This window comes from Talpa occidentalis, unplaced genomic scaffold (genome assembly GCF_014898055.3).
Source record: "Talpa occidentalis isolate TD23 unplaced genomic scaffold, MPIMG_talOcc4v2.1 talOcc4.4, whole genome shotgun sequence".
In the NCBI taxonomy this organism is placed as follows: Eukaryota; Metazoa; Chordata; class Mammalia; order Eulipotyphla; family Talpidae; genus Talpa; species Talpa occidentalis.
Genome location: NW_023604295.1, coordinates 2,099,049 through 2,111,670, shown reverse-complemented (window position 1 = coordinate 2,111,670; position 12,622 = coordinate 2,099,049). Strand labels below are relative to the sequence as shown.

General features: G+C 61.3%; 1 protein-coding gene across 2 annotated transcripts in view; it reads left to right on the top strand.

The window, feature by feature from the left end:
• The first annotated feature begins 3,656 nt into the window (after positions 1 to 3,656).
• Positions 3,657 to 12,622, top strand: part of BACE2 (beta-secretase 2) — a 53,874-nt gene continuing 44,908 nt past the window's right edge. Inside the window, exon 1 of one of the 2 annotated variants that reach the window (XM_054700261.1) lies at positions 3,657 to 3,752. In XM_054700261.1, coding sequence (XP_054556236.1) covers positions 3,696 to 3,752 — 57 coding nt within the window. In that variant the 5' untranslated portion in view covers positions 3,657 to 3,695. Of the gene's footprint in view, positions 3,753 to 4,760; positions 5,073 to 12,622 lie in introns of those variants that run through there. The other variant, XM_037524926.1, reaches the window with a different exon arrangement.

The window sequence follows — 12,622 nt, the reverse complement described above, 5'->3', positions numbered from 1 at the left end:
GGGCTGCATCTCTCAGCCCCTGGGGCCTTCGCTGTGCTGTTCCTGCTCCGGGCTTAACCAGCACCACCCAAGTCACTGTTGGAGGCTGGGGGAGGGAGAGGCAGCCCTGCCCTCTGGCCCTCCAGGCCAAGGGGACAGTCAGCAGAAGAACATACTGAGGAAGCCCATCTGACTCCCTGGGAGACGCTCGCTGCCAGGGAAGTGGCAGAGGGGGACCCTCGCCGGGCACCAGGGCGCACCTTGCTTGTCGGTCTTTCCAGGGGACGAGGCAAGAGGCTGTCTTCTCCTGGAAGCTGTCAAGCACCCACTGGAATCTCCAAACTAAATCAGCCAGAGGCGACGGGGCAGCTTCAACCAGACACCTCATCTCCCTCCTCCGCCTCCAACCCCTGATCCTCCCAGGGGAGGTGCTCAAACCAGACATTCCGGAGCCCTCCCCAAACCAGCTGAGCGGGAACCTCCAGGGAAGGGGTTCCCGCGAGTCCCCACCCTCAGGTGGCTCTGAAGGGCCAGGTTTAAAAGCCAGGCTGGCTGCCCCTGGCGTCTGGAGCTGCGGAGAGGAAATGGACGCTCGTCCACACGGGAGGGCGGCCGTGAGCGGAGTCTTGGAGGGTGAGGAGCTGGCGTTGAGATCGGAGCTCAGTGTTTTCCAGAAGTGTGGCTGAAATGGGAGGGAGGTATGGGGCAGTGGCCTGGAGAGGGAGGCCCAAGACAGATTTAAGGACATACAACGTGGCTGGAAGTTGCTGAGAAGGCGCCAGGAGGCAGGCAGAGCATCAAACTGCAGAGGAAGGAAGAGCTGGAGAAGCTTCCAGGGCTGCAGGAGGCTGGGCCGGCTAGTCGGCCACAGACAGAGAGAGGGGGCCCTCACCCCTCTGCAGAGTCTCAGGGCGAGCACCAGATCTGACTGCACCTTCCCTGCCCTCCCTGGCCCAGCGCCGGTACACGGGACTGGCTGCATTTTGAAAAGGTTTAAGACTCACACGTAGAACCCAAAAGTAAGTGCAAAACAGTGTGGGCGGATCCTTTCAGGGGTCCTTTAGCTCAAAACTATTTTTATGATAATACCACGGTGCTATTTGCTTTTTTCACTCTCATTTTCTCTTGTGTGTTGGGTAGAATTTCCCGAAGCTTCCTCTACATCAGAAGCAGATAGGAGAGCTGCCTTCTATTCAACTGCCTTCCATTAAGCCAGATAAAGAGGTTTGCAAATATTATTTTGAGGTAGATAGTTTTCATGAAAAATTTATGCTGTTGCATAATAGGCTTATTTATTATTTTTCAATTATTATATAGTATTGAAATGTCTCCGTTTTAATTCCTCAATCGCTAACTCTCGATAGGTATGAGACACATAAACGAAAGCTCTCTGGGGTCCTCGATAAATTTTAAGATTATAAAAAGGGACCAAACAGCTTGAGCACTGCAGGTGCGGACGGCGAGCTCAGGGCCGGAGCAGGAGCCAGGCCCACGCTGCTCTGCGGCCTGGCTGGAGGCCTCGGTGACCTCCTGGCTGGAAGGCAGCCCCTCTGCACCTTCTGCCGTGGGGCCAGCAGGGCCAGCGCAGCCGCAGCCGCTGAGTTTCCTCTCTGCGAGGCCAGCTGTTGGCTTTGGGTTCCCTGAGGGCCTGAGGAAGAGGGTGAGGGGGAGAGGCCAGGGCGAAGGAAAGATGGGGAGGGCTGGGGGGGCTGGAGAGTCAGGAGTGAAGGCTCTGAAAGGGATCTGGCCCTCCGCGCACAGCGGCAAACAAAGCAGACTCTTAGGGTGAAAGATTTTTAATAGAATTAGTGTGTATGGGGGGCGGGGAGAGATTCCTCATCAAGTTCCCCAAAACGCCCATCTCCTGTGGGCAAAGGCCAGCCAGCCAGGTTCCCCCCAAAGCTGGCCACTAAGCCCGTAGCTCACCACAAGCCTCAGGTGCCTCCCGGCAAGGAGCCACGCGCAGAGGGCTCGGCAGGTCCCCGAGAGCCGGGACAGAAGGGGAAACCCAAAATGCAGCAGGTAATCCAGCGCGAGGCCAAGGTGACGGCTGCCGCCCTCTCTGCCACCGCCACGAGCCACGTGCCCACGCGCCTCTCCTCTGCGTGCCTCCTCCAAGTCCTGGGGCACAGGAAAGCTGGGGAAGCAAGAGAAGGCGCCTGCCCACCTCACCCGTGACGTGGGCCCAACCACCCCTCAGCTCCGCTCCCCGCTCTCAGCAGCTCCCCCACTCAGGAAGCCTGGCTCACAGCTCGCTGGGACCTGTGACCCCAGGGGGCTGCACGGAAGTGGGGGCGAGGAACGGAACCTATCTAACAGGGGGAGGTGAGAGGGGGCAGGAGAGGAAAGGGAAGCAGAAGAGGAGAAAGGACAAAGGACGGGCGGAAGCGGGGGGCTCTGGAGGGGGCAGCTATGGGGGCAATGAGGGAGCAGGGCCAGTCTGAAGAGGATATGGGGGTGCTGTCAGGGAGCGAGGGGTTCACTTTCTCCGCCATCTTCCCCTGCATTGTTCGCCAATACTCTCAGTGGCTTGTTCCTAGGGGAAGCCCCCAGGAGGACTGTACAGGGTGAATTCAATGAAAACACATGGAAGATGAAACTGTCCCCCAAACCCAGCCAGCGCCTGGCCGCGGGTGGATCAAGCACCTGAGACCATCCCTAAAGCCAGAGCCGCCGAGGCGCCAGCTCAGTGCCCTCTCCATGAAAACCCCGGTGGCCACAGTGGCTGCATCTGTTCCCCCACAAACCCAAGCGGCCCTCTTCAGAAGAAAACCTCCCAGATCCTCAGAGTCGGGGAGCTGCATGAAGGACGAACTTAATTAGACTTGATTTCTAAAAATGTCCCGTGTGGTTTTTAATTATTAGAGCAAATGTCTGCAGTGTTGAACTTACATGCCACACCGCCCCTCCACCCCGTCCTTAATAAAGCGCAGGTGCTTTCCGCAAGGTTACGGGCCTCTGCGAGCTGTCTCACTATCTTCCTGAGCCCCTCAAGACTGGACACCGAGGAGTATAAATAACCCTATTTTCAAATTACACTTCCTCCGCAACCTTGAATTCCAAATGTGCATGTATGAATGTAATAGCCCTGGAGTAACTATGCAGATTTACGAGGAATCTCAATGTCGGTTCCATTAGGGGACCCAACTAGGCCTTTCTTTGTGTGGCTGGGGATGTGCCAAAGTTGGGGCGCAAGGGGGGGGGGCTGTGAGTTATGGTTAAAGTCATCTGTACATCAGGGCAGCGCGGTTGGGGCGCCCTGACAGAGGGGCCCTTGCAGACTAGACCCCACCCGAAGGGGCAGACGGGGATGAAAACCAAAGCTCAGCAGAGGGACGTGGTGACTGCGCGGGGGGCAGCTGTGCTCGGCCTCCCCGCTGCTCCGAGCCGGGCTTGTTTGTTCCACGAAGCAGCCAACGTGACGCAGCTGGAGGGGGCAGAAAGATGTTTCCACTCCTTGCTTCGGCAGAAATCGATGGGCTTTGCCTTCTGTGATTGTTCCCCCTGCGTTTGGCACCTGAAATAAAATAACCCTCTCCCTGGCTCTGCGGAGCGCGCGTGTGCGCGGGTGTCTCGGGCTGAACGAGCCTTAATTAGATAAGCAGCGAGCGGGGCGCGGGGCGGAGGGTTGGGGGGCAGGGCCAGCGCGAGGACCGCAGCCCCGAGCTTGGATGGTGGCGACAGCAACTTGGGGAGTCCCGCCCGCGGCAGACCGGATGAGGGGACAATTCTGGCAGCTTCACATCCTCACGACCTACGACCTTGGGGCGAAGGTCAGGCACCTCCCCGGCCCAGAAGGTGGGCGCAAGGGCAGAACCGAGGCTCGGGGGGCCGCAGCCCAGCACCCCCCCGACGCGACCCCCACCCCGATTTCCAGGGCGAGGTCTCCAAGGCTCTGAGTCCTCGCCCACACTCCTGCACCCCTGACCCTCCGGCCTCCACCCGGGCTCCCTCAAAGCCACTCCTTCGCCCAAGTGCGGGTGAAAAGGGGGCGCAGACACAGCCGGGAGGCGCCCGCGGGGCCACGAGGCGGCCGAGCGCGGCGGGGATGCGCTTGGCGAGCCCGGGCGCAGCCGCCGTGACTCCCGGGGATGCGCGCGGCCCCTTCGCGCTCCCTCGGTTTCCTCTCCGACCCCCGCGTCGCCAGGGCGCACCCCGCTGCTGCGCGGTCAGGGGGCCCCCCAGGGCGTCCTCGCGCGCGGAGTCTGGGGGCCCCTCCCGGCCCTCGCTGCCCCTTTAAGGGTTCCCGAAACTTTCCCCCCGGGTAGCGGAGGAGCCTCGTCACATCCGCTCCGCGGCCGGCGCGCTCCGAGGAAACGGGGGACTCGAGTTTCCCGGCGGAGGCGCGGCCGGGGCGAGCGGGCTGAGCGGGGCGCCCCGGGCGCACCCCGCGGACCCCAGCGCGCTCGGGCCGCGGCCGCGGGGCGGCGGGGCGGGGCAGCGGCCCAGGCCGGAGGGGCCGGGGCGCCAACTTGCCCAACTCGGCGGCGCGGGCTGGGGCGGCCCCCGCGCCCCTCCCCGCCCGGCGCCTCCCCCGGCCCTCCCCGCCCGCCGCCCGCCCGGCGCGCGCCCGCCCTGCCCCGCCGCCCTGCCCGGCCCGCCCAGCCCGCCCAGCCCAGCCCCGCCGGCCCTGCCCAGCCCCGCCGGCCCTGCCCAGCCCCGCCGGCCCTGCCCAGCCCCCGCCCGCAGCCCGCAGCCCCGCGCGCCGCGGAGTCGCCAGGCGCCGCCGGACGGGACGGGACGGGTCGGAACCGGCGCGCCCCCCGGGCCGGGTCGCGGGCATGGACGCGCTGGCCCGGGCGCTGCTGCTGCCGCTGCTGGCCCAGTGGGTCCTGCGCGCGGCGCCGGCGCTGGCCCCCGCGCCCTTCGCGCTGCCCCTCCGGGTGGCCGCGGCCGCCAGCCGCGGAGCCGCGTCTCCTCCCGGGCCCGGGGCCCCCGATGCGCCCCGCGCCGCGCCGCGCGCCGACGGCCTGGCGCTCGCCTTGGAGCCCGCGGGGGGCTCGGTCAACTTCCTGGCCATGGTGGACAACCTGCAGGGCGACTCCGGCCGCGGCTACTACCTGGAGATGCTGATCGGGACGCCCCCGCAGAAGGTAGGTCGGGGCGCCCGAGCCCCGCCGCCGCCCGCGCCCCCGGCTCCGGCCGCGGGCACCCCGGGGGCTCCCGGGGGCGCCTCGCGAGGTCCCCGCGCGCTGGGCGTCGCCCCCGAAGCGGCCGCTGTCCCGATCCGGGAGAGCAGATCCGGGGTGCCAGGGCTCCGCCGGGTGCGCGCGGGGACGCGGGGGAGGCCGCGAGTGTGGCCACGGGCCCGCGTGGCCGGGCGCGCGAGACCGTAACTTGCGGCGGAGGAGACGCCCCTCTGCGCCCCGCGCCCCGCGAGGACCGGCGCCCTGGGCCCGCGCGGCTGATGACTGGGGTGACTTTGGGTAAATGGTCCCCACACCCCGCGCTTCTCAAGGCCAAGGGTCCGGGGCCCGGGACTCCCGCGGGCAGGTCCTGGGAGGGTCCGGGGCGCCCAGCCCGCAGCCCTGCCCGCCGGGCTCCCCACCTGCGCGCTGCCCCTGCGCAGCCCCGCGCGTGGCTCCCCTCGCCGCCCGCTGCGCCCCAGGCGCCCCCACGTGCTGTGCGCCAAGTATTCCCGGCCACAGCTCCTGGGAGAATCTGGGCCGAGCCAGGCCGCCGGGGGCCGCGTCTGCCTTTTTGCTCCTGTCTCAGCTTCATTTATTGGCACATTTTGGAGCAAGAAACCCATGTCCCCAAGCCCCGCGCTCTTAAGGAAAAATCACAACACACCCAGGAGCGTGCGGCTCCCTCTTTCCAGAGGACCTAAGCCCTGGCCCTCGTGTGGTTTGCAGCCAAGTTTTCTCACCCATCGGCTGCAGTGACTGGAGATACTTTACTTGTACTTTCCACCTTATCGTCTGGGTTTTAATGAAGCTGAGCTTCCTGCAGAAATAGAACATCTCATGACTTTGGTGTAAATCTAATTAAATTATTCAAGACTTTCTTAAGACGTGCCTGCTAATTATTTTTTTAAAAAAAGGTCCTGCCAAATACCTTCTACGGTTGTTTAATTAGTTAAAAGAAAAAAATAAATAAATAAGCCACGCGCTCCAAGGATGCCCCCTGCTCCAAACTTGGATTCTAGCTGCCTTGCATCTTATCCGTGCCCGGCCCCCAGCGGGTCATGGGGAGCTCCCCCCACCCAGAGGCAGTGTCAGCTGAGAGAGCTTAACCTCACCCCAAGAGTTTGGTGCCGCCGAAGCCACCACGTGCATCCCCGAGCTGGGGACCGCCTGGCCTGTCTTTCCCAAGGTGTCACGAGACAGGAGGTTGAAGTTCTTTTGTGGCCTGCGGCTAATCTTCTGGAAGGAGCCCTGAGTGACTCTCCCTTTAGCTTGCACCTGCCTGAAAAAAACCCACGTTGATTTTTGCGTGGAAGAGGGTGCTCGCTATGGTCAGCGCTGTCCATGGGGCAGTTGGGGTGCTGAGACAAAGGAGCCCCAGATTCCGAGGAGAGGGGGGAGGAGAAGAAGCCTCAAAAAAGAAAATATTTCTCTTGGGCTCTCGGAAGAGGGAAGCTTTCATCTGTAACAGAGTGTCTTTATGTTGTTTTAAAGTTGTTTTGCTGAAGTTGGGAAACTCCGAAGGGACGAAGCACGCGGCGGGGTCGACGGGGTGCTGCGTCGGCTTGTCGTTACTAGTTAAGCCCATGACCTTTAAATCATGACGTCAAATGAGCAGGATGCGGAGGGTGCCCCTGCCTGGCTTTACCTTGAGGAGGACGGAATCGCCTGAGGTTATCGCGCAGTTGGACCCGAGCGTGTTTCCAGGGAGGGCTGCATGTTCACAGCCCGGGTTTTTACACTGGTTCGGGTCATCAGATATTCTGGGGTCTCCATCCTGGCCTGATTTAGTCGTGAACACATTTACAGCAAAATGTCTGTCTTTAGCAGGCCTGTGGCGAAATGATGTTCCCAAATGCCTGCTGCGGGCGCCAGTGCTGGGTGCCCCCATGGCTGCCCACCTGAAGTGTCCCTGACCACCCGCGGGGGTTTCCGGGAGGCTTGGGGGGTAGAGTGGGCAGTCCAGAACTCGGTGAGTTCCTGCCCTGTTAATGTCGGGAGTCAGGCATTTAGTCTCTGCTGATCCTCCAGCGCCTAAAATAAAAACTGCTTAGGTGGAGAGAAAAATGGAATTGTAAATCCAAGCACTAAATAGCCAAGACTTCTTCAAGAATGAAGTAATTACCATGGCCCGTGTCGCGGCGCCTGGCGGCCAGCGCCGGCCCGGCTGCTCTCCCCGGTCCTCACCACATCTCGTGGTTCTTATCCCCACTTAGGGGATGGGAAAAGTGAATTGGGGCGGGGGGGGGGGGTGGGCTTCGATGGCTTTCCCGGGACACAGGACAGGAGAGAAAGAGCCAGAAGTGCAGCCCGAGGCCCTGGCGTGCGGACCCCCCACCCCCGGCAGGTGCCGCTCCCTACCCATCCTGCCTCCTCCCTTCCTTGGGGGCTCAAACTACCTTTTCCTGCCAGAGATGCCTGAACCTTACTCCCTGGGGCACTAGGGACTTCTGTGCCTGCGAAACTGGACTCTCCACCCCTGTGGCCTCCGCTCTGCTCCCTTCCTCCAGGGCGAAGCCTGAGGCTCAGGTGAGGCTCTTGGCGCACCCCTGCTCTCCAAGGGGAAGCCAGCGGTGGGAATGTGCTCGTTCAGAAAATGCTTTCATTAAGAACTGGGGTGCCTTGTTCTGCCCGACACTCTGCAGCCTCCCAGCGTCTGCTCAGAAGTGGGGTGAGCGAGCGTGTTGGCATGGAGATGAGAGCCAGGGGTCCGGGCCATTATGTGACTTTTCTGCAGTGGTAGAAAGCCGGCCTCTGCTTGAACTGTGCAATTTGGTCTTGTTAATAATAATAATGGTGTTCTAAAGTGATTATAATTATGGCAATTTCCATTATTTGCAAAAAAGTGACTCTCATGCGAACACAATAAATCCCACCGGCGACGCTGGGGTCTGTGGCTCTGTTCCTTGCCACGACTTCACAAAAGCTTCCGGGGCTCCTGCTCAGAGGCGTTCTGCGGCTCCCACTAGCGTGCCTGGGATGGGCAGCAACGAGCTTCCTATTAAACACCCGCATGTGAAGAGCGAGCAGGTTCTTGGGGAACACCGCGGGCTTGGCCGCCGCGGCTTGGCGCACAGTGAGCTGGCAGAGTTCGGATTGAAAACAGGCACCGAGCACAGTTTGCCTTTTTCAGAATAACCAGCCAGTGTCCCCAGATTACACTCAGCTGCCCTTGGCAAGGCTGAAGGCCAGGGGGAAGGAATTCGCAGGGACAAACCACGATGGTAAACCCTTGAGGACATGAGAAGGGAAGAGACCGCGGGAGGGAACAGGAGGAGAGAGTGAAGCTCCTTCCAGGGCCAGGCAGCCGCTCCCGACTCCAGGCCCCAGGCAGGAGCCTCAGGGTGCAGGGACAGCGGCTGAGGCCCACCCGGCAACCTGTCGTCCTGGCTTCTTGGGCGCGGGGCACCTGCGGAGCGTTTCACAAACAGCACCTGGTTGGCCCTCGCAACAGCCTGTGAAGTAGGGACAGGGAGTCACCCAGGGTGCCACCGGGCACCCGGGCCGCGGCCCCGGAGCTGCTGGTAGCACAGCTGAAGAGGCACAGACGTGCCCCCCGCGTTTGCTGCTGCCTGTCGTGGAAGTCATGTGGATTCCAAGTTAAACTCTTTGGTGATTCAAAGTCGGGACAGAAAGAAAAACCATCTGTAGAATGACAAAGTTAGCCTGAGCTCATAGGTTTAACTGTGTCCTCCTGCTCCCACCCCTCGCCCCCTAAAAAAGCTGTGTGTCTTTGTCCAGACTTTCTTCTTGTAAGGACACAGGCCACCTGGGACGGTCTGACCTCCTGATAGCCTCAACCGGGGGCAGTGCTGTCAGACAATGTAACAGCAAGTCACTGGGGGCCTCCCTGGTGGCACAAGGGGTTGAGTCTCAGCACTATGAAGCTCTCCGCGGCACTGCGGCCTGAGTTCCATCCCTGGCCAGGGAGCTACCCACAGGGCGCAGCAGACCTCTCCTGACTCCCGCTGCTCCCCTCAGCAGTGTATCTCAGTAGATCTGCCTGTTCTGCTCCCCACTCTGTCTCTGGTGAATCCTCTTACCCCCCGCACCTCTGGCCCGCACCTCTGGCTCTTGGGTGCATAAGTAAATAAATCTTAAAAAAAAAAGGCACGTCGTTGAGTATCAAAAATAAAAATAAAAATGTGGTTTATAAAGCTAGAACTAAAATATGGCCCCTACGTCTGCAAGCGGGTGGGCGCTGGGGATGAAAGCATTCCCAGGCCTCGTGACATTCTGCCGGAGGCGTCACATGCCGTCAGATTTAGACTTTAATGAGTGGGAAAAACAAAAGTGGGAAAAGCCGCCCCCTTGGATCTGTGACTGACTGGGGTGTGGAAGGAGGCGCCCTGGTCTGACCCCAGGTCCTGGCCGGTGGTGACATCACACCCCGGCTTCCCGTCCTCAGCACCCAGTGGCCTTTCATGTTCTTCGTTTCCGGCTCCACGATCCTAAATGACCACAAAAGGGGTGTCTTGGAGCCACAGAAGCGCGTTTCCTCACACTTCTAGAGGTCAGACGTCCACACGCACTCCGCCAGCGGGGCCGGGCCCCCTCCCAGGGCTTAGGGGTATCCTCCCTTGCCGCCTCCAGCGTCGGGGTGCTGCCCGCAGTCCCCCGTGCTCCTGGGCCCTCAGCTGCACCCTTCATTCTCGGCCCCCACCCCGGCCTTCTCCCCTCTGCGTCTGCACACCTCCCTCTCCCCCAGGGCCCACACCCGCGGGTGCGGAGCCAGCCTGGCCCCGGGGAGCATCCTGGCTTCATGAGAGCAATTCGGACGCCACAACTTTGTTTTTTTGGGGGTGCGGTGACCCAGCTTAACCAGGACTCCACTCCAGGCTCCCGTCCAGGGGCTTCCCCGCCTGCTCTCTCTTTGAGGACTTTTAGTTGGAAATCCAAGTGTGACTCCTGCAGGCGCTGGCCTGGCCGGTGCTTCGGGTGGAGCCTGGAGCGAGACAGTGGCCCCTGGACGACGGGGGCCGGGTGGAATCAGGAGAGGGGTGGCCGTGGAGGGCTAGGGTGAGGCTGGGCTGGGGGCTTCTCGGATGCTTGACCGTGCCCCGTGTTGGTTTCCTCACCACAGACAAATGGCCCAGACTCTCAGAGGCCTCCGTCCTGGGCGCTCACCCTAGAGCTACTGTCTGTGCAGCTCGGGGCAGGGCTGTGCGTGGTGTTTAAATGCGCGTGACTAACAAGCAGGCGCTGGGAGCAAGGCGGGATGCTGAGGCGTGTGGCTCTGGTTCCAGGGCTCTGAGAGCACCCGCGCCTGCTTTCGCGACACCCATGTGGCGGGGGACAGCCCCCCAGACCCAGCCCTCCCCTGAGTTCTGGCCGACGCCTCCGGGGCGGGTCACTGGGGTGAATCTCAGGCCTGCCTGCCCTTGGCCCCCCTAGAGTGACTGAGGCCCTTCTAACTGAAAACCCCAGCAGGGAGGTTACAGCGGCTCTTGCCATGCGCCATGCGGGATTTCCCAGGCCCTTGGAGAGGAATTTCGAGCCGGCCTTTCCCGGTCCCCGCCTTGGGGGATTTTCCGTCTCAGGTACCCGCTGAACAGGCCGAGCCTGTGGCCCTTGGGTCGGGTCCATCGGGCGGAGGGTGGGTGAGTGCTGGCACTTGCCCGGCTTCTCGCCCAGTGTGGTGGGGGCTGGTGGGCGTGTGATGTGGGCGGGGGGGCTCCCCCCAGTAGGACGCTTCTGCCCAGCCCTGGCCCCTGCCATGTGTCCACGGGTCCTGGCCGGGGCTGAGCGAGGTGTCCACACTGGGCTCATTGTGTGCGGTGACAAAGCACCTACCTGTGACCCAGCACACACCTGGGAGCAGGTGGGCGGCTGCCGGCTCTGCCCTCCTCGGGGTGGGTCCACCTCTGGGCAATGGAATGAAGGTGGGGCCGGGCGCCCCACGTCTGCTGGCCTTTCCAGGGCCGGACGGCCATTGGGTGTGCGCCTCTTGCTCCTCGCTACAAGCGGTGGCCTGTTTGCTCTGGGAATCGCAGGAGGGAGGCGTCCCAGGAGCGCCCACACAGCCCGTCAGGAACCTCAAGGCTGTGGGGCTCCCCTTGCTCCGCAGCGCAGGTCTCGGGCACACTCTGGCTCGTGGGCCTGGCACATCACTCACCTGCACACCCGGCTGCGGTGCAGGACGGTGGCAAGAGCGTCTGGAGAGGGAGCAGGTGCAGCCCTGGGCCGGGGCAGCGGGAACCCCCTCTGCTCCCCTTCCACGCTAGACGAGAACAGCAGGAGAGAGGGTTTCCACCCCCTCCTCCAGCTCCGGGTCCTCAGCTCCTCGATGGCCACTGCAAGATAAAAGGCCTTATCGGTGGCGGTGGGTGGGGACCTCTCTGGCCTGTGGTCGGCCATGCCAACCCTGCCCCTTGCGGGAGCCAAGCCCTCACCCGCAGCCCTGGCACAGGCACGGCGGAGAGACCCGGGCGTACGGAAGCAAACGTGCCTCCTGATCTGTGTAGCCAGCGCCCTCGTCTTCATTGTGAATCGCTTGTATTTGGGGGGGAAGTCAAGGCTTTAAGATATTATTTGAGACCCTGGGAAATCGTTTTCACACAAGGCACTTCAAACAACTTATTTACAAGTTTGCAGCCAGAGCAGTTTGCACAAAGACTTGATTTCATTACGCCATTTGGACCTATTTTGCAGGCTCAGAGATTTGATTTCATTAGTGCCATTACAGAAAAATCTATTTTTCGGAGGGCGCACATGTGTTAGGGTGAACCGCCGAGCAAATTTCCACTTTGCAGCAATAATGTCAATTTTCCATGAGTTAACCTAATAGACATGTTGGTTGTGGATTATGCGCCGTGCTCTGAATAAGCTGTTTTCCTACATACAAGACGTTTCTAGATGCTATAATTCTCTCCAATTTGTATAAATCATTAACTCAACATAATACACACTGAAATCATTCAACAAATAGGAAGTGAAATAAAGCTTTTGAAATGGCAAAAATTTGAATAAAATGGTTAATTATATTAAAAAAGAAAGAAAGAAAGAAAAGTGCCCGTGAAGCAGCCCCTTCCAAGGTGCGGGGCCATGAGAAGGGGGAGTAGGAGTGTCCAGTCAAAAAGTGTCCCCGTGGCACAGAAGTGGGGTCCCCGTTAGGGGGGAGGCCGCCTGCTGGAGGGAAGCTTCTCCCCGGGCGGGGGTGGGGAGGCTGGGAAGCCTCTGCGGGGGACCCCTGTCCAGGCGCCCTGCTGCCTCCGGGAGCGGGCAGGAGCCAGCGGGCAGGAGCTGGAGGTGCGGTTTGCAGCTTGGGGTTTAGTTGTCCTGGGGGCTGATCCCGGCCCTGCTGCTTGCAGATGTTTGGGGTTGGGGGGTAAATCCTTCACCCTCCTGGGCCTGGGCTTATAATGAGGCGGTTTGACCCCGTGGCCTGAGATCCCTTCCAGAAGGTGATGCCGGGGGACAGTCATCTGCTTTGTGCGCGGAGCATTCCTTGGCTCTCATTTCATCAGCTGCTTGCGCAGGTGAGTGGCTGGGATCTGGTGAAGAGCAGAAGGGGGTTC